Source organism: Momordica charantia (genome assembly GCF_013281855.1).
Source record: "Momordica charantia cultivar OHB3-1 chromosome 8 unlocalized genomic scaffold, Mcharantia_2.0 BLBB01000008.1, whole genome shotgun sequence".
NCBI classification, from domain to species: domain Eukaryota; kingdom Viridiplantae; phylum Streptophyta; class Magnoliopsida; order Cucurbitales; family Cucurbitaceae; genus Momordica; species Momordica charantia.
This window is the reverse complement of record NW_028275166.1, coordinates 9057657-9079706: the sequence shown is the minus strand read 5'-3', so window position 1 is coordinate 9079706 and position 22050 is coordinate 9057657. Positions and strand designations below refer to the sequence as shown.

At 30.9% G+C, this 22050-nt stretch overlaps 2 protein-coding genes across 2 annotated transcripts; both read right to left on the bottom strand.

The window, feature by feature from the left end:
* Window positions 1–6037: 6037 nt before the first annotated feature.
* LOC111016867 (NDR1/HIN1-like protein 13) lies at window positions 6038–7174 on the bottom strand. The gene has a single exon (XM_022292420.2). The coding sequence runs from the start codon at window positions 7078–7080 to the stop codon at window positions 6310–6312; it is 771 nt and encodes a 256-aa protein (XP_022148112.1). The 5' UTR covers window positions 7081–7174; the 3' UTR covers window positions 6038–6309.
* A 4883-nt stretch (window positions 7175–12057) lies between these two features.
* HTH (Glucose-methanol-choline (GMC) oxidoreductase family protein) lies at window positions 12058–17510 on the bottom strand. The gene is made up of 6 exons (XM_022292396.2): window positions 17327–17510; window positions 16764–17145; window positions 13976–14286; window positions 13401–13786; window positions 12501–13069; window positions 12058–12357 (listed from the first exon to the last, which is right to left on the bottom strand). The coding sequence occupies exons 1-6, from the start codon at window positions 17412–17414 to the stop codon at window positions 12303–12305; spliced, it is 1791 nt and encodes a 596-aa protein (XP_022148088.1). The 5' UTR covers window positions 17415–17510; the 3' UTR covers window positions 12058–12302.
* Window positions 17511–22050: the final 4540 nt, after the last annotated feature.

Here is a 22050-nt window from a genome sequence, read left to right as displayed (position 1 = left end):
ATATTATACATTAGAGATTGTAACATCTGCATACACAAATATAAATACAAATTCATTAATTGGAGTTATTTTTATTTGAATTTCTCGTTGAACAATGGTGATGAAATTTTGAGAGATTATAAGAGCTTATTTCTTAATAATAATAATAATAATAATAATAATAATAATAAAAAAAAATAAAAAATGTTGGTAATTGATATTTCGTAACAAAATAAATAAGAACTTTCTTTTAAAAATTTTTTTTATTACTGATTAGATAATTACAAATTTGAAGAACTTGATATTCTATTATATAATATTCTCAAGGTTTTAAATATTGATGTCGATGGAAATATCAAGGTATCAATTTCATGGAAATATCAATGAAAATATCGATAAATGTCGATGTTGATGACTATAAAAGTTTAAAAAAATCGTAAAAAAATATTAAAATTAACAAATACACATTTTCATATTTCTGAATTAGTTAAAAATAATTAATATTAATATTATGTATATATTAGTAGCATTCTGTTTATATTTTTCATATTTTGTCAATTTTCTTGTACTATGATGGAAATATCAATTTACCACTCATGTCGATATCGAATCTATGAAAACATGGATATGTCATCAACGTGTCGACAGATATTTAAAACCATGAATATTCTTTTATTTATTAATATTACCCTCTCTCTCTAATATTACCCTTCTAATTAACTATATTTGCCCTTCTAATATTATATTAAACAATAGGTCAATTAATGAGTTGGTAAAGGGCGTTTCTCGCACAAACCCTAATAAAATCAATACAAAGTAAATAGTTATGAAGTTTATACAACCAATCAGAGCATAGTTAAATTTGTTCAGGTATATATATTTGATTGATTCGAATCTCCGCTACAACAATATGTAGGGGCGGATCTAACGTGAGCCCAAAAACCCTAAACTTTATGACCGATGTATATTAACACGTACCCTAAGTAATTAAAATTATCTCCTTGTTATAGTGGTTTCTGTGTTTTTAAGTGTCTAGTTTGTAAGGAGAATGAAAACAAAATCTCACATTGATTTGGTAAGGGACTGATTTATGGTATATAGATGAAGTTGATCAAGTTCTTCGGCTTGCTGAAGAACTTCAACTTGTAGCTTATGGATGACTGATCAACATTTTTTTTTGTTTAGTACAACATTGTGGGGGTGGGGGTTTGAACTCATGACCTTCTGGTCATACTTAACCATTTGAACTCTGCTCGGTTTGGCAATTTAAATTACAACATTACGTTTAGTAATGGGCCGAAATCTCTGCAGAGATAATTATGCAAATTCATTAAATTTGTATTTTCATTTTACATATGCTTTGTAATCATATAATTAGTCCACTAATATTGTAATACTTAATAATTGGTGAGTCTTCTTTTCATTTTTTATTTTTTATCCGATTAATTTTTTTCTATTTTGAAGTCTTAACTATGTTCCGATTAAATTTTTCTATTTTGAATCATACAGCTGGTTGATTATATCACCAATAATATTACTAATACTTTAATTAATTTGCATATCTGAAAATTGGAATAAAAATGATATGGAAAATATTTATTTTGGAAAGGTTTCACTTACCCAACTGTGTAGTTTTACTTATATATTAAATATACTCTCATTTTTTTAGACTAAACTCGAGGTTGGCTCATTAATTGAGAGATGATTTAATGGTATTTAAATATAAACATAAAGAATTGAATTTGCAAATTAAAAAACAAAATTAATTGATGGTGCTTGGTACCGTACAAAATTAAAACAATGGTGTGGAATATTTTTAAAAATCACCTCTTAGTGCTTGGACTTCTCCATTCAAATTTGTCCTCCGGGCATCTCTAAATCGGAAACGACAACGCAGGGGTTCGAACATAGGACCTCCCGCTCTGATACCATCAAAAGAATGAACAAACCACCACTTAACCCAAAAGTTTAAGCTGATGGGTTGGGTAAATTTAATTCATTTATATGGATTCTAACAATGAATCACATAAACTTATATAAACTACACATATCCGGATATAAGTAATCAATAACTATTGAATACTCAATCTCATATAAACTTAGATAGGGTTATATCAAATCACAATTAACAAAAAAAAGCTTAAAAAACCTACTCTATCAATTTAGACACCCTAACACATGCTTGATTATAAGATACACCTATATGATATATGGATTCTTTGACAATATAGATTCCGAAAAAACTGAACTGTTCGATGATGATAACTAATTAAACTAGATAGTACAAAAAATTGTTCATCTAAAGGTAGCATTTTTAAACTAGTTAAACTAGCTATAAACTATATCCGCATAGAAAAAAAATTAGTTAAACAGTACAAAACTAGTTCATCTAAAGGAATGGGGTTTCGAAAGAGAGCATTGTTCAAAACCGAATTTGAAAACTCTACAGAAATGGGTTAAATAGTACAAAACTAGTTCATGTAAAAGGAATGAGTATCATCTTAAAGATATATGGATATGGAAAATATATCATGGTGAGAAGAAGACGAAACAAACCTCGACTTTAGAATGGTGAGAAGCTTGACGGGTGGCCAGCGACAAGAATGAAGTAAACGATCTGCTACGGGATAAGCGGAGTAAATGGTCGACGACGAGAACGGAGAACCTTGACATGATGGCCTGATACTGACGAGTGAACGGAGTAAATGGTCGGAAAAAATTGTGTTTTGGGAAGAAGAAGAAACCAACAGAAGAAGGAACGGGCGAGTGAATGAGATGAAAAGGATTTTTGGGATTTGGGTAGGATTGTTTGAGTATTTTTATTTTTGAAAACTATAAATTGACATAAAATAAGTGAATTAAAATCTAACCTTCCAAATCAACCATTTTTAATTTCAATTATTTATTAATATTTAGGTGTAAATAAAGAATGATAAATTGATAAATTGTGGATAGTTACAATTATTTTATGACAAAAATGTAAATTTTGTAGATTAAATTTTTTATGTAATTATAATCTCTAAAAAAACTATCAATGAACTAGTCCCTAATTTCGTTGATATCCTAATTCATATATGATTGTTAAAATAATGGAAGACAGTTTTTTTTTCCAAATAGCATAATAAATTTTCAAAAATGATTTAAGATAAATTAAAAAGAAATGAGTTCAAATTCAATAATAATCACCGATCTTAAAAAAATTAATTCTGATTTGTTGCTCGACAACACTCGCAGATATAAAATATAAATAAATAAATAAAAGGAAGATCTAATGCATGTGATTGAATGAAGAATGGTAATGATGCATGCATGTTGGATGTTGCAGATACAACATGCCTTGCCAACTGAGGCACATGCGTCACACCCTTTTTTAATATGAAAAGTATTTTTATTTGTAAAATTAAAAATAATAATAAGAAGAAACTAAAATAAATGGAAGATTATTTTAATGCTAGAGTTACAAAGTGTTTTAATTTTACTTATGTATGCAATGAATTATTATGGAATGTTTTCTTGAGAAATTATTGAATGAAATTTCAATCGTACTGCATTAAATATTTGAAATGGACGTCAAGTATAATTTTGCACTAATAAAGTACACAAATTATTGGTTAAATATTTTTTTCACTTTAAAAATATAATATTTAAATAATTATAAAATAAAGTCAATGACTAGAATTGTTAGATGACCTTTGTTAAAATATGTTATTGTATATAAGTTCACTTTTTAGGGTAAGTATTGACATTTTAAAAATTAGCTCAAAAATCAAGTAAGAAAAAGATTTAGTATTAGAAACGTTAATATTGATATTGAACAGAATTTTATGGACATATAATTTTTTGGAAAATGAAAATAAAAAATCAAATAAATTTCTAAAACTTCTAAGCTCATATTCCTATAAATTTTAAAGTCTAATGTGTCATTTGATAATTATTAGTATTTTATTTTTCAAAATTATACTTGTTTGCTGTCGGGTATATTTTCATTTTTCTTAAAAATGCATAAAAATTCTTAAGCTAAATTTCAAAAGCAAAAGAAATAAAAAAAATAAAAATAGAATTTAAAATACTTCTTTTCTTTTTAATTTTCAAATTTTGGCTCAAATTTTTAAAAGTTTATAACAAAGAAAAGAAATGCACGAACAAGAATGGTGTTTTTTAAACTTAATTTTTAAAAACATAAAACAAAAAACAAAATCATTATCAAACCAAGTTATACAAATTCCAACTTTCTAGAAATGCCCCTTAAAAGGGTAAAACTGGAATTTGGCCAAAAAGTAAATTAATAAGGTACAAGTAAAAGGACTTGCAAATAAAGGTGAGTAAAAAAAAAGAGAGAGAGAGTAATTTCTGTTGTAGAATTTCAAGTGGGAGTGGGACCAGATTGAACAAAGGAAAACCACAATAATTCAAAGCTAGAAAAAATAAAACTAAAAAAAAAAAGTAAATTAAAGTATCTCTCCACCGACACAAATTGATTTTTTTTTAAGAATAATATATTTGTAAAGTATTTATGTTATATATAATATATACAGCTCACCCTCAACAAAATTGCCTCATTTAATTAGTCCATTACACAACAAAATAAAGATTATGACTTTTCTTTTAGCTTTGCCCACCCACTCATTTTGAAAGCTAAGTCCACTCTCTTTACCTCCTCATGCATCTACCCCTTAATTTCCTCTCCCTCTCTCTCATATTCTCTCTCTAACACCTTATCGTAAACTATTACAGCTCGATTTGAGCATACATCAATTAGTTAACATATTATACGCCAACTTGAATACGACTCAATTGGTTAAAATATGATCAAAAGATTGTTAATTTGAATCTCCATCCTTGTATATTATACTCAAAAACAAATTAACATATTATTTTCTCGATTTGAATTCACGATATTGTGTTTTAGTACTTACAAAGAAATTATCAAATCATGTCTTGTACCAAAGATGAGATGAATAGTTTTGAGATATATCGATGACGTGTTTTAATCAAATTTATTTTCGAGGATGTAACCAATAATTCAAAATTGAGGGAAATAAAAAAAACACACACAAAGGGAATATATGTATATAAAGAGGGGTTTACAATTTTATAAAAATAATAATAAATTACAGACTTATACAACTACTTGAGACCAACTAAAAGTTTAGTTTGTGATTTAAAAAACTAAAAATAAGAATTATATAAGTAAATAATTTAGAAAACAAATATAACAAATGATTTTGAAAAAAGAGATTTAAGAATAATTTATTTTCCAAATTCACCACCCAATAATACCATAAAAATGAATTTTATGTGATTTTATGTTTTTCTAAAATTAATTATTAATTTACCAAACATGATTCATGAAAATTGAAGTGATTTTAACGGTATCAAAAGTGATTCTCTCAAACACACCCTAAGTCCAGCTCGAAAAGTTCGGGTTTGAATTAGTTTATGTGAATCTAATTGATAAAGAAAAAGACCCAACAAATCATTTAAAAAAATGAGTTTATAGTTTTTTTAAAAAATTCATAAACTTTAAGTTTATGTAACAAAATTTATATAACTCATATGCTAAATTATTTCAAATCTAAAGAAAACAACGGTCAAAAGATTATGGAGTTCGAATCGTCCCTCCACAGATTGTACTAACAAAAAATCTCTTATTATCACATGCCCTCCCTTCTCTCTCTAGAATTCTCCCTCAAAGTCACTCCAAAAGGAATTAAATAAATAAAACAGCCAGCCATATTATTATTATTAATAAAAGAAAAAAGGGAAAAGAAAAAACAGCTAGCCTTGCACACGTTCTTAAAATTAAATAATAAAGCCAGCCAAATTAATTCAGCATTTTCCAACAACTACATCATATCACCTAACATTTAACAATCATTATATTATTATACCCCTTTTTATTTTCTTTATTAAATAATTTAATTACAATAAAGAAACTTTATTATATGACCCAAAATTTCCTGCAACTTATCAGATAATCATCATATATTATACTACCTAGATCCAATCATAATAATTCATTGTGAACAATTTTTCTAATACTTCTATAAAAACAGAGTTTATGCAAAAATTAAAATTCTTAAGCACAATTCAATCATCAGGCTTGCTTCCATTTACAAAATATTCTAAATATATTTGGACAAAAAAGTAGAAAAAAAAATATAGTTACGAAAAATTTAAAAAAAAAAGTATATAATCAAAGATGGCGAAAATTAAATTTCGGGAAAAAAAATACAAAAAAGGTAATAAAATAAAACCAAAGACCTTTTTTTCTTCCTTTTCTTCATCGCCTTCGTCTTGTTCTTCAATTGTTCTTCTGCTGTGTTGTTTTCAGATGGTCCATTTCCAGATCTTTATTCTGAGATCAACCTTACACTTCGCGCCGGAAGTCGTGGCGGTGGCCGGCGATTTTCCGGTGGGAACGCTTACTGAAATTCCGTCGCAAGAAACTCGAATACCGATTTTAGGGCTTTTCAGTGCTCCCATCTTCAATTTCACCTTCGTATCGAGTTGAATCGCTAACGGCAAACCTTTCTTGCTCTTCATCGCACTCTTCAAGGTGCTCTCCGACGAGCTATCGAGCTGTTGACGGCTGCTGATTATGGAGGTCTTCAACAGAGTAGTGTTCTTCGTTTCGTGCACGAATCCAGGCAATAATCCGTCGCCGACATCGATTTCCTTGGAGAATACTGAAATCGAGACCGGATTGTAAGTGAACACGAGCTTTTTGTTAGGGTTTCTGGCGGTGACGTTGACATCGAACTTCGAATTGAGGAGTGAAGAGGATGTGATGTTGAAATAGGAGAGTTTCATGGCGGAGACGGTGAAGGACGGCCGCTGTGGACGGTAGATTAGGTAAACCACCGCCGATGCAATGGCGACGAGGAAAATTAGAAGGATGATGATTAGGGATAACCAGAGGCAGACGGAGCAGCAGCAACTGCGGCTGCGGCGGCGGCGGTGGTGCGGCTGAGGGCGGTAGGCAGGGCGACTTGCTCCGTAGAGCTGCGACTTCGTGGCCGGAAATGGAGCGGGCTTGGGCGCCGGAGCGCCGTTCGCCGTCGCCGCCGCCGCCGTGTTTGGGTGGACTCTGTCCGTCATGGCGGAAGACGATTGAGGAGAAATTGCAGTAAATTGGGAGATTTCTGTGAGATCAAACGGAATTTAAAGAAGCTTTTTAAGAGGGGACTCTGTCTTTAACCAATTTCAGAAAAAGAGACAGAGGGGAGTGGGGCTGACTGTAATTTGTAGAAATAAAGTGGACATATTTGGAAATATGGAAAAAATGACTTCCTTTCTTTAAAAAAAATATAATAAAGAGGGAAATTTATTATTATTATTATTATTACAGTCAAATAATATTAGTTTGAATACTTTTTTTTAGGAAAATACCTCCCTTCAATCCTTTTGAGTGAAATGCAATGAAAGGAAGGAAGGAAAATTTATGAATGGATCCCATCATTTTGATCTCATAAAGATCACTCTAAGAATGTCTTTGATATCTAGGAGTCATAGACCGACCATAGAACCTTGTTCGCTCTTCGGTTGAGTAGTAAGGATTAGAGAATACAATTTTACTCATTTCTAAAATCAAAGAAGCTTGCGGTTTATCCTAGTTTAATCATTAAACTTACAAAATGTTAATTTTAGTCATTGAATTTTAGAAAATATTTATTTTGACCCTAATCATTATTTTTGTAATAAATAGATAACATAATTTTAAATATAAATATTAATATGTTGATGTTGATAAGGTCATATGTTGTAACTATATAAATTTTATGACTAAAATAGACTAGTCGTTTATGAACTAGAATAATTAGAAAAATGATTTGATCTTATATTGTTATTATTTTTTTCTTTAATTAGAATTATATTATTGTTGTCCCATTGTCACCTATAACTATTAGTTTGGGTTTTAAAATATACATAATTGAAAAAGAGTGTTTTTAATTTAATTCAAATATTCTCTCTTTAAAGGCGAGGTGGGATATTTTTTTTTCATTATTTAAAATCTTTCGACCAATCTTTGTAAAAAGACAACATTTTTTTCTAGTAAAGCTCTAGAAAGAAAGGTATTGCTTGAAAAATAAAACTTATTTGAGAAGATAATTATAATTAATTTTATATTTTGTTTTTTTATTAAGAAATAACCTATTGGACTGATTTTGGTTAAAACGTTACTGTCTACTTACAAATTCAACCTTCCTTCCAATCACTCCAAATATTCCATCCCCACCCTTCATTTTTTTTTTTCATTTTCCATTTTTTTATTTAGTACAACTTAGGTTTATGTTCCAAATTATATGTATCGAGTTTAAATATCAAATGAGAAAAATAGATAAATACTTATATTAGTATAATACCAATCATATAGCAACATGTATATTTCTTAAGGAAAAAATAATCAACATTTATTTGTTTCTTGTTTTTTATATTCATCTTATAGTAAATAAACTAACATATGCAATAATAATTTCTTATTTTTCATTTGTTCGTTTTAATACTTTTGAAAATGATCCTTTAAGCTTATAAATTCATTGCAATTAATGTGATACAATCAGACTCCCGAATTATGAGATGGTTACAATTTAACCCAATTTATTTCTTTCTATAAAATTTTACAACTACAAAATTAATCATGAAAAAATACGGTTTTCAAATTAATATTGAGCTGACAACTCGATTTAAGAAAACGTAGAAATATACTAATGTAAAATTTTTGAGTTTAATTGTACGATCCCTTAGTTCAAAGTTTCGATTATAACAATACTGGTTTGTGTATTTTTTAATACTTAATTGTAACACTTTCGCATGTTTAATGGGTAATTTTTGCAATTTTATTCTTTCAATTATGTATATAGGTGTTAGTTTTGAAAGAGAGAATTTGAGAGAGGGAGAGTTGGATTTAAGTATGGGAAACGCGCTTAAATGAAAGGGAAAGTCAACCAATACAGATGGCTCCACCTCACCGGTTCGGTCCCATGAAAACCGGAGCGTGCAAATCACGTGAGAGAAAGTGGAAAAAAAAAAATAGGTCCAATCAATCTCAATTTCCAGCTGTACCCTCCCCTCTCCTCTGGATTTTCTTCTCGTTTTGTTTGATTTTCTTCCCCAAATGGGAATTGGATTCCCATTCTCTTTTTCTTCTTTTCTTTTTACATTAAATTTAAATTTTAGAATATGAATTCATCAACTATTTTAAATAAATTTTGAAACTTTCAATTCTATATTTAATAAGTAGTTTCAATCATGTATCTAATAGATTATGAACTTTCAATTTTGTATTTAATTAGCCTATAAATTATTTTACTTCTAAAATTCATGAAACTATTGTCTACCAAGGCCATAAAATTTTTGTGTATCTCATAGGTTCGTGATTTTAAAAGATGTTTGCTAGGTCGATAAACTCCTTAAATACAAAATTAAAAATTTCAGGACCTATTAGATATTTTTTAAGTTTACAGACCAATTATATTTTTTCATGACTAAAGAAAAGAAAAGATGGCTTCATGTGCTATGATTCATTATTTTAATTCAAATCTAGGAGCACTATGAAAATGTCAATTAAAAGTATAGAACCTGTTTAAAGTTCAAAAACTTATTAGACACCAACTAAAAAGTTGAAGGACTAAATTTGTAATTTAATAACTATTTTATTTATATACCATAAAAAGAAAATTCCCATTTTAAATAGTGCTCCTTTTGTCACCCTGGGAAATGAAAAAAAAAGGAAAAAAGAAATTTAGAAATGGTTATTTAATTGTGAGCATTTGTTGGTGTTGACCCACTTTTTCAGTCACAACTCATGTCCATTAAATGGAGGCATAACTATGATTAACAATATTTAAGAATTGGCTTAATTGTATTTCAATCATTCTCTTTAGATGGGTTTTTAACTAAGTAAGAATTTGACATTTTAGGCTATGGTCTACTTAATATAGCACATAGTTTACATAATCTATAGACGAAGGAAAAAAAAAAAACTTTAGTTACCCAAATAGCCATGAGACGTTTTCATGTCAAAGGAACTCAAATTAACCTCTCAAAAGTCAAACTTATATATATGAAATTGCTAATCTTTTTATTACAAGGTCTTAAAAAAATCTAGATGATGCAAGAGGGTAAAAGGCAAGAGGTTGAAAGAAAACTTGAAATGTATTTTAAAACAAGAAAGAAAAATAAAAAAGATTTAGAATTTTATAAACAATGTTTGAGACTAAAAAAATGTGAAGACATTACACCTAAAATTGGCTGTTGGGGTGTTTGTTTCTTTATTCTTATCTGTCTGGCAATCATTGGTTTTATTATTTCGTAAATGGTCAAATAATTCATACGAGTTTGTTTGTTTATATAAAATTAAATTAATAAATATTTTGTAAACATTTATATATTCCTAATAAATTCAAAATTTCTGTTACATACTCATACCTACCACTTGGTGCGGATCTAAACCAATTAATGAAAGATATTTTCTGTATTTCTTTTCTCCAAGGTCCACAAATTTTGAAACTTCAAGGGATGTGCTGCATAAAATGATAAATAAAATTATTGACTTTCTTTTAAAAGCTTGGTATTTTATTATTGGCTAACTAAGTTTTAAAAGAAAACCCCTAAATTAAAGAATTCCCATAGTAATATATAGGTTGTCGAGCATATATCAACAGTAATTGGTATATAAGATTGTGAATTCGATCTCCCACCCTCACATGTTGTACTAAAAAAAAGTTCATAGATTACTCTTTACATGGTTCCTGGTTTGAGGGGTTGAATCATTTAAAATTGATTTGTCCTTTGTGACTTCACAACACAAACCCAAGTAATTCCAAATTTACTGTAAATTTAAATATTATTTTGGTCTTTATACTAATTCTTTTGACCTCTATATTTTCAAAATATCTATTTTGGATTATGTACTTTCAATTTTTGTTCATTTTGGCATTATGACTTATGAAACGTCTATTTTGGTCCATCTACTTTTAAGATGAATCATTTTGGTCTTTTTATTTTAATTTTAGTATTACACTTCCCTCACTAAATTTCTTAAAATGTGTCCATAAATTTGTATTAAAGAATTTCGATGGGTATAAAATGTGTGCTAAAATTTTACTAATAGAAACCAAATTGATACTTTTTAAAAGTAGATACCAATATAAATATTTTAAAAGTATAAATAATAAAATAAACAAAAGTTTAAAGTACATAAAAACCAAAATGATAATTTTAAGAGTACAGTAACCAAAATAAACTAAAGTAAAAATGAGAGAACTGAAATAGTATTTAAACATTTGTCTAAAGAGAACCTTTAGATAGATAAATACTCTCAAACAAATTGTTCCTTTGGGAAAGACTGGTTTATCTTTCCAAGTAAAAGTACCCTATTTTGATGTCAATATTCCTACAAGTACATTGTTTTTTACATTACTTACAAAAAGTACATAAAAACAAACAAATAACAAAAAAGATAACAAAATCCCAACCTGGATAAGATTCTGTGTGGCATTGTCTGTTTAAATTGTCTTCACTGGAATGCCTTTCTGTTCCAAAATCACTTGTCTTTTTATATGGGGAAATTCTCTGATATCAAAAGAATATCTTTTCCTACTCTAGTCTATTTGGTATTTACAAAACCTACTCCCATAGTTCCACCAAGGCTTCAAAAAAGTTCCTTCTTGTCTCTTGCATTTGATTTGGTTTTTTTTTTATTGGTGGGATGGAAGAAAATGACCCATCTTTTACTGTTCTTCATTCTAACCAGATTGGTCTCTAATCAAATCTCCGCCTCCGACCCGACCTGGAGAGAACACAGGGTAAGGGCTTGGCCGCCTGAATAGAATTCATATCTCCTTCGTCTGGTCGGGAAGGGAGATGAAATTGATGTGGAATTAACCCATGTCAACAAGTCTACCAATCGACATGCTGATTCTTCTAAATAATGGTTATTGTGATATGATGGGAGATAAGGATTGGATTAGCTTGATGGGAAGAGCTAGATCATTCTACGACGTAATTCTTTTAACGAAATGGTTACAAATAACGGTAAATGGTTCAAATATGTATGTCCTAGAAGATGTAAGATTTCAGAGAAGAAACAAAAATTAATTAATGACATATCAGAAGAGGATAACTTGAAGTAGGCTCAGAATGTTAGAAGTTCAAATGGGACAACAAAACCTTATATGCATTGCACAAAGCAAGCAAGCCAAGATTCTGCATTTTAGCAACGTGGATAGATAGCAAGAGATAAAGATATAATTACATTTCAACGATGCCACTCAAGACGTGCTCACTGCGATAGCCGCCACGCCAGAGGTCAAGCATCCCTATATACCAGCTGCCCTTCCCAGTCTATCCTTCAAAATCTTCAGCCCCATGTACCTACAGAATAAGGACATCTCAAAATAAGCTAGTTGCTACTTCATAATTCTTCATGTGTACGTCTAACTTTGGTTTTTATTAGTTTTTGTTAAGACCAATCAACAATTTTAGTCAAATAAAGTCGGACTAATTTTTAGCCTTACCTTCCCATCATCATGACAGTGGCCTGAGGGTTGGTTCCAGGAGATTCGCTAAAGGTCGATCCATCAACAACACGGAGTCGGGAAACACCAAGGACCTTGTAATCAGGGCTCACTACCTTGCCCACATGGCAACCTCCATGGTAATGCCAAATCGAGATCACAGTGTCTCTACAGAACTGCTCTAAAGACTTGGTGTCATTAGTATGCTTAGGAATGAGATTCACGTTGGCCTTCACAGTCGCATTAAGCAGCTTTTCAATGCTTTGCCTAGTGTTTTTTGTGTATTTTGTGAAGTGTTTCGACTGCACAACTTTTGCTGCCATGCGAATTCCATCGACACACCGGTGAAGATCGTAGGGATGGCCAAAGTAGTTGAAGGTCACAGATGGGTTGTCATCAACATTAGTGTTAGCCAAGGTAAGCTGCCCTGTTGATATGGGGTCCGCAATCTTTTCAAGAATGAAACCTCCCTGGAATGCTTCTTGAGGTAAATCTCGCTTCCTTTTGATGTACGCTTGGACGGCTTCCCAGGTTCTTTGCTTTGGGGGAATGGTGGATAGTTGCCCAATCTAGTTACATCACAAATGCCAGTGCATCATGAAAATGATGATATATCATTGCTTTCATGACTTAAGTAGCTGTTTCATGTGTTTCCCAGAATATGGTTCAAAAAAATTGCAATACTTCATACATTTTTCTATGTTCATTATGCTTTTGACATCCTGTTCTTTCCAAAAAATTGCAATACTTTCAAATATGACACTAACTACGGCTATACTTACTCAAAGATAATGTACATGTCAATATATGAATGATTGAACCTAGAACTAGCAAACAAAAACTCATTTTATCATAAATAATGAAATCATGAATCTGATGCTTATAAGAAGGGTAGCTTACTTCAGCTGACATCATCCCATGATTGCATCGAATGCTATCCGAGGACTGCCCGAAACCGCTGCTAGATTCAATGTAAACACCAAGTTTAGTAATCCCAACAGTCTGTATAAGTGATTTCTGAATGGGTCTGTTGGTGGGAACAAAGACAGTGTTCATGGGGTTATCAGCCATGCCTTTCCCAACAAACTCACTGTCAAGCACCACGGATATGTTCAACTTTTCAAGATCTGCTCTTGGCCCAATTCCACTAAGCAGCAACATTTGAGGTGTCCCAATTGCACCAGAAGACAATATAACCTCACTCTGCCCCCTGTTTCTAAGAACTGCTTGATGTCTATTCCCATTTTCATCCTTAAAGATCACTCCAACTGCCTTCGGTTTCTTCCCTGTACAAAGACATTACAACATGAATTAAATAGATACCACTAAACGTTCGGAACCCAAATTATAAATCGACAAATTAACTCAAAAAATGAGTGCACAAACAGTTAAAATTGTAAACAGAGAATTTGTGCTGAAAGACATTCTCACAGAAATTTCGACAAACAGTTTATGTGCACAGTGGCTTAACGTACCAGTTGTGTCAAACACTATATTTTGGACAGTGGCATAAACCAAGACGGTAAGTTTGTGGGGGTCGGCGGTGGCGAGAAGCTCGGCGGCGGTGTGGCGGCGGCCGAAACGGTCGAAGATGGTGCCGCCAAATTTGGTGCCGTAGAGATGGTCGTAGGTGAAGCCATTGAAAGGGGAGACGCCGACATCCAAAAGACTGTCTCTGAAAGCTCTCTGCCATGGCGTGAGCTTGGGGAGGTGAACAATCTGCTTCTCAACCCATGGGTATGATTCATTCACAAGCTTTGCGTCCCATCCCACTTTCTCTATGAACCTGGATGACGTTTTCGAAATACAAATATTTAATCAACTTTTTCTTTTTTTGTGAAATATCTATAACATTCGTTTTTAATTTGATAAAAATAATAATAATAAAGAAATAAATAGAATAAACTTTAGTTTGAAAGGGTTTTTTTTTTTTTTTTGTTTACTTCAGGAGGATATAAGAAGGCTTGAACTTGATTCTTGCCACCGTGCCAACACCCACCGCTGGTTTGTAAGGATTTAATCCGTATATCTTTGACAATTTAATCCCTTAAATAAGAAATTTATTTTTAAAAATTGTCGACATACCATAGTTCCAAAATGGATGGTTGAATTTGTTTGAAGGTTGGAACTTAAGAAAAATATATATATAATTAAAAAGGAAAATTTTGTTTAGGCCTTTATGTTAGGTTGGAACTTGAGATGGGCTACGTGCCCTCTATTGGGCTGCAAATGAGTGTTTGACATTTAAAATGGGCTTGGCTCTAGGCCCATAGAAATGTGTGTAGCCCAGATAAAAATATACTAAAATTTTGTTTTTTCAAGAGTGTTAGTGTTACATCATAAATAAGGATAAAAGGTTCCAACTACTCATGGCTAAAGTTCCCTTTTTTTTTCTTGTTTCTAATTTTATTGAGTAACTATAACTATTTTTTTTCCTCATTTTTTTAGAAACATTTTCAAAATTATATATAAATTTTAGAAAAAAAAAACAAGTTTCTTATTTCTTGTTTCTGGCTCTCGTTCCAAGCCATAAATAAAAATATAGTTTTATCATTCTTAAATTCATAGTTATTGGAGACATGCATTTCTATTTTCTTTTTCAATAAAAAGAATGAAACAGAGATAAGAAAGGAAATCCTCGACCCTTAATGTTCAACTAAAATAGTTTGTTATCCGGCAATTTATGCATGATTTAGTCATTAAGTTAATTTTGAAAACTTTTTGTTCTACATAAATAATACTCCTATCATTTACAATATGACACATGACTAAATATTATATTGTTTTATTCTATAAACATCACATCATTCTTAAATAAGGTTGATTTGGCAAATTATAAGTTAAAAGTAGTATAAAAAAATGTTCATATTAGAAATTTTTTCATGGCTTGAATCTCTGCGCCTGTATTTGTAATGTAATATTTATAAACAAAAATTTTTAAAAATCGTTATCCAGAGATTTATGTGGGTCAAAATATTTAAAGTCTTTTCTATAAATTCTCACACACAAACTCCACCTAACTCACTTTCTTTTGCAAATGGATGAAGTATTATGACATTAAGAAGGGAAGATGGAATCATAAATGCTCTGAATTCATAGTACTATATATGGCATTGTAATTAATGTGTGACCTTGTTTTCACTATTACTTGTTTGAAAATTCCACTTACTATACTCAAAGTTTCTACATTATTCTTTTGTATTTTTACAAAAATAATTTTAGCCGACATTGCCAGCCTGAACCTAGCTCAATTGGTTAAGATATTTATCTCCGATCAAAAAGTCGTGAATTCGAACCTCCACCTCCACATATTTTATTCAAAAGTTGAAAAAAAAAAACTTAAATTATGTTCCACAATAATGAGGTTCACTTTTTTTTAATTTAAAAATATGTGAGAATGAAGATTTGAACTTTTAATCTTTTCGTCGAAGATATTTAATTCAACTAATTGAACTATGTTTAAGTTTCCAGATTTTTTTTTTAAGTAAAAAGGCTGCATACATGGCTAGTTACAAATAAGTAGTAATATGATGGGAGTAGTATTGAATATTTTTCTTTTATTGTTTTCTTAATTCTAATGAACTCTTTTTCTTTCTTACTCTCTTTTTCTAAGGGTAATTCTAATGAACTTTATTTATCAGCCAATGGTTATTCTTAAACTATATCCATTCATGATTTGAAATCTAGCCCCACTCGTATCTTTACAGGAAAAAAAAAAACCAACTCTATTAAAAGAAAGAAAGAAGAATTAGAAAACATAATATCCCAAAAAAGAAGTATTTTTTTGCATCTTTTTATTTAAACATGCAAATTTAGTAAGCTTCTTATAACAAGTAATGATGGGTCCACTTTATTTAATGTAACAATATAGTATCAACAATAATTAATAAAGAAAATAGATAAAGTTTAAAGACTAATTAAAATAGTATTTAAACTAATTTTAAAAAAATCTGAGAATAATGCGCTTTTGTTCAAAAACTAGCTAAACTAGGTATTTTCGCTACCAACATAACTTGAGATCATGTTTAAAATAAATGCATCTTTAGCCATTTTCTTTCCTTGGATTCCATATTTAGAACCTAATTAAATTTTATGCAACTTTCTCTAGACAGATTATTTTTATCTGTCATCGTGAGTATAACTCAATTATTTTCATCCTAACACGTTATACTAAAAAAATAATATTATTTTTATAAGATCAAACACGAAACTTTTTCGAAATGAATGAATCAAGAGATCTAGAGTTTCAAAATGGTATGGTACCTCCAGCTTGCTCTTGTGTAGAAACCAGCATTAATGCAAGAGCCACCACCCAAAACCCTAGCCCTAGCATTGAGAACTCCATCTGTAGAAATGAAGGCTTGGGAAGCAGAAGTTGGTGAAATGTCTGCCAAAGTTATATGGAAGTTCTTCAAAAATGAGACATTTGAATTGGCAAAAGGGACTCCCCCTCTTTCAAGTAATAGAACACTAAACTTTTGGGAAAGTGTGGCTGCCAAGGGACACCCTGCTGTGCCTCCCCCTACTATTATGTAGTCGTAAACGTTCTCCCCACGTCGGGATGAGTACGTCGACGATGACAACGACGAAAACGAGCTCGCCCGTTTGATGAACGGGTAACGGAACTCTGAATACGAGTTTGTCCCTGCAAAAACATTTAACCTTTCTCAATAAGGAATGAATAGACTTTCAAATTCTTTAACTTTTTATATGATTTTCTTAATATTCTACGACAAACTAAGAGGGGCCATTGCCTCCCCTCTCCTTTCTTCTTCACTCCGCTCGACTTTTGTCTTCTTCCAAAAAAATAAAAAGGGAAACTTTACCTTGACAAGGAGAGAGGATGATGAAAGAGAGGCAAAGAAGCAGAAAGGGAATAATAGCATGGAATTTCTGTGCCCCAACAAAAGCCATTGGGGGAAGAAGATGAAGACTCAGAAGAAGTTTTGCTTCTTTCAGAGCACACTATGTGGCTGCCTCTGGTTGGCTTCGCTGTAACCTTATATCACCCATGTGTGTATATATACAAAAGAAACTAGACCTGTTTTCTTGGAACTCCAAACAAAAAACTGTGTGGCAAAAAAGATTGCCACGGTGGATTAGAATAGATCCTGATCGTTCGATCAACCATTTCAGCTCATCAAGGAATCTGTCTCGAACAAGTCACCAATAAACCTAAAAACTTAATATAGCTTATAATATATTTCATCTTTACTCTTATAGTTAAGAGTTAAAAGTAGATTTACGCGGTATATGAATTAGATGATAATATATTTATGCAAAGTTTTTTTTTAGTTTAAATTAAAATTAAATTCACGTGAGAAATCTACCCACGTCGAGTTGGAATCTAATTTAAGATCAGGTGATGTCTAATGAATAAATGGTATCTCAATTTTCCTATTTGTTCCTGTGATGGAATGAAAAGTTGAGTATTTTTATAGAATGACATGTTAAATTCATGTCCTTGTATAGTTGTACTTTAAATTATTCAATAAAATGGCAAATATTGCTTACAAGGAACCATTTCTTGATTTTGAGTTGACTCAATTAGTAAAGTCAAGTTGGTTTAATATTCTTTCTTTCTTAATTCAATCCTCCCAAAATTGTACTACTTTTTTAAACAAAAAAAGTTAATAACCACGACAAAAAGGTTAATCTAAATATAGTCCAACTGACCGTTAAGATTGAGCTAATTTGAACATAATTTAACTGTAATTAACCATAAAGTAATCTCCTCTAGGGTTAAATCTCCACCTCGCTTATTGTAGATATCTATATCAATAATGCCTCTCTCGTCAAGTCAATTTGAGCATAGTCCAATTAATTAAGGTATAAAATAATCTTTCTACAAGGTAGCGGGCAGCCTAAAGTAATTAATCTTCTCCCTCTCGTTAAGTTAATCTGAACATAGTTCAACTGACCACTCACGACATGAATTAAAGTAAACTTGATATGCAAGATATAAAAGGTAGCATAAAGTAACTCTTCTGCCATCTCATCCTCCCAAGTAACATTTTCTCTCATAAAGTCAATGTAAAAAGCATAAAATAATTTTATGCAATCTAACTCTCTCGAGTACATTTTTCCCTATCTTAAAGTCAATTTTAACATAACTCAACTTGTTAAAGCATAAAGTAATGCACGATACAGCAAGTAGCGTAAAGTAACCCATCTGCAATCTCTCTCTCGAGTTTAGTTGGGCTCATTTGTTGGGCACCATTTAAGAATTACAGGTTGGTTTCCCCTCTTCCTTACAGTAAACACAACAACTCCATAAAAGAAATCTGACATTTATGGTTATCATCATTTACTTCTTCAAAACCCCAAATCAGAATCGTCTCTGTCGTGCCCCAAATCCAGCTGTAATATCACTCCTCAAGCAAAAAAAAAAAAAAAAAAAAAAAAATTATTATTTGAAATAATTCTGTGTAAATCCTTTTATTCTACGCAATCAATTTAATATGTTTTATCAAATTTTAGTGTGCTTGTTTTCATTATTATTTCTCATATTAATGCTCCTTTTTCCTTTTTCGATGAGTTCCCTTTGATTTTCACTCATGTTTGGCTTATGCCATATAAAATATTCACCTTCTTTTACCCTCTCTTTTAAGTATGATCCAAATAGACCTACTCATTACAGTGGAGCTACATTTTGAATAATTTTGCTTTCATCAGAGGGTCAAATAATCGCGACTAGGGTCAGGTCGGGTCACGATGTTCTTAATATTTCTGGAATTCCATTTCATAATCTTTTTACTTATGTATCTCATCATTTTTATTATGTCCCTTGATTTTTTCGAGGTTGGATTTCTTAACCACGTCTTTTCTTAAAAAAAAAACGACTTAGTTACACGTTTAAAAAATACTTCTAGCCATACTTTGAAAGCAAGGTTCAAAATGTCGATGTCGATGCAAATGTCGAGGTCCCGATTTTACGGATATGTTGATGGATATGTCGATGGCGATAGATATTTCAGAAGAAAAAAAATATAGAAATTGTGGATATTGATGTAAATTTTTTTGAATTAGTAAATAAAACTTTAATTGTAGCTTAATTAGATCATCATTGTTGATCATCATATCTAAATATATCAATAATATACCTATGAAAATGTTGTTACGATGATAATGTCATAACAAAATCATGTATATACTTACATGTAAATTATTTGAACTAGTAAATTAAAGTTACTGATCAATAATTTCTAATCAAATCTAATCTTTAGTTCAATAATTAAACCAGATATGTGAAATAGGTATAAAATTTGAAAAATAAAATTTATTATATACAAATAGTGGTGATATAATTTAACTGATACCATACCTGATTTTTTTCTTTTAATTCAAATAAACATATAATCTTGAGCCAAATTTGGATGCGGAAGTCTCTTTAATTTGTTTTAGAAAATATTTGATTTTTTTTCGTTAGATTTACTTATTTAGTTGCCTTTTTATAAGAGATAAAAGGATAGATGGAAACATACACTACTAGAATTTGGGGTTTTTGTGATGTTGATGAACAGTAAAAATTGTTGGGAAAAAAAACATCACAAAAGGTAAAAAAAACCGTTTTTGCTGAGGAAAAAATCAATTCCTAGGTTGTCTCACCCAAACAAACTATACATATATTTTCAAATTATTTAACCGAAATATCCTTTGACACCACTAGTGAGTATATCTTTTCAAATTATTAAAAAAATCAATTTATAGATTATAAGTAAAAAAAAGAAACGACATTACTCAACACTTCGTCGACATATCTTTGACATTGGGGAAAAAACGACATTTTTCTTCTGCGTCGATGTCGAGGTTCTGGACACGTCGAGATGTCTACGACGTATCACTTTGAAAGGAGAAAAAGAAAATCCTTGAACCCCATTCATAGTTTCAAGTATTTCAGAAGTGGTCAGAAACTCCTTCTAAGACTAAGTTGTTTATTTTCTTGGGATATGTCAATTTGAAACATCAAATCAGAACATGATAATTTATTTAATAAAGAAGAGTATATTTCCAATACTTGTAGAGTGGATGGCAGACCATTTATTGATTAGAAAACAACCTACTTATTCTCAAACTATATGTAAAACCTTCTTCGAAAAAGAAAAAAAAATGTAAAACCACTCTAATTAATTTCAATGAAAAACATAGGCAATAGTTTTTCGGTTTCTACACAATATTTCTTTCTTTCTTTTTTCTTGATTTTCCAGTTGACAATGAAAGAAGTAATTCATATCTATTATAAACCATTGTTAGGTTCCCTCTCTTTTTAAATGTGGGATCCTTAACACACCGGACTCAAATATATAATATACTTCTTAGTAAGTGATACCACAAGACTCCATGTTCTTGTCACTACGTCATCTCCCAAAAGACCTATACATTCATGTTTGTAGCTTCACAAATCTTCTAATAGAGCTAACGTAGAATCCTAATTTTTTAGGTAGGAATTATGAGCACGAGAAATCTCTCGTATCAAATACTAAATGTCTGAAAATAAATTATTAGTATGTGCACACCAACCATGCATTTAATCAGGGAGAAGCAAACATGACCCAAATGTGAGTAAATTCAACATATACCTACTCTCGTCCACAAAGAAGAGCCAGCATTAAATTTTGGGCAGCCTACTAATAAATTCTTGTCTCTATATGATATAGCATCTCCAAATTAAAAGATCTCCATTTTAATTGTCTTTTCTTTACTAACACTATGACAAATAACATAATTTCTTAACTACAATTATAATGTCCTATCAACTATTTTCAGAGAATAAAGGTTGTTTGCATTACTGGATTAACTAGAATTAAGAGTAGTTGAAACTAGGGGACCATGTAGACTATACATCAAGTTTTGTATAGCGAGACAGAGAAAAGAAATGGTACCCCTAATCGATAAATGAGGCATGCCCCTTACTATTCAAAAAATGATCAGACATCGTACCTAGTTGCGATCAAATGTAGGAGAGATGTTCGTTTAGGAACCAGACTGAAACCTTCTTGGTTCTTGGATCGAAATACGGATGAGATCAAAAAAATCATCATTGGAGCAAACAAAGCTTGTCTCTCACCATACCTTTCTTGGTTGACCAATCCAACGGACGATTTCTTCATTTTCGAGCAAGACTACTGTGGATTAGTGATATCGAGATATCGGTAAGGTCATATTGTTTACCTATCACCTTAGTAGGCATATCACTGTAAGGACCATGCAAAGTGGGAGGAGACTAGAACTCCGACCCGTGCCTGTTGAAGAATGAACCGACAACTGAATTAGTTTAAAAATGAATTTAATTTTTGACAAATAAAGTAAGTGTTATTATCATAAGTACCAAAAATATAGAAGTTTTATTCTTGGAATAAAAAATGCTTTAGTTTATTCACGAAGTATTTCGAAAATAGCCAAACACGTGAAAGCCTACTAAAGCAGCTTCCCATGAAGAACGTAAACTAACAACTTTTTTTAATTCATTATTTGTTTCTAAAAATGGATAATGCGAGATTTTTAAGAAAGACGAAAAAAAAATTTTGAGAATATGATATAAAGGGACAGT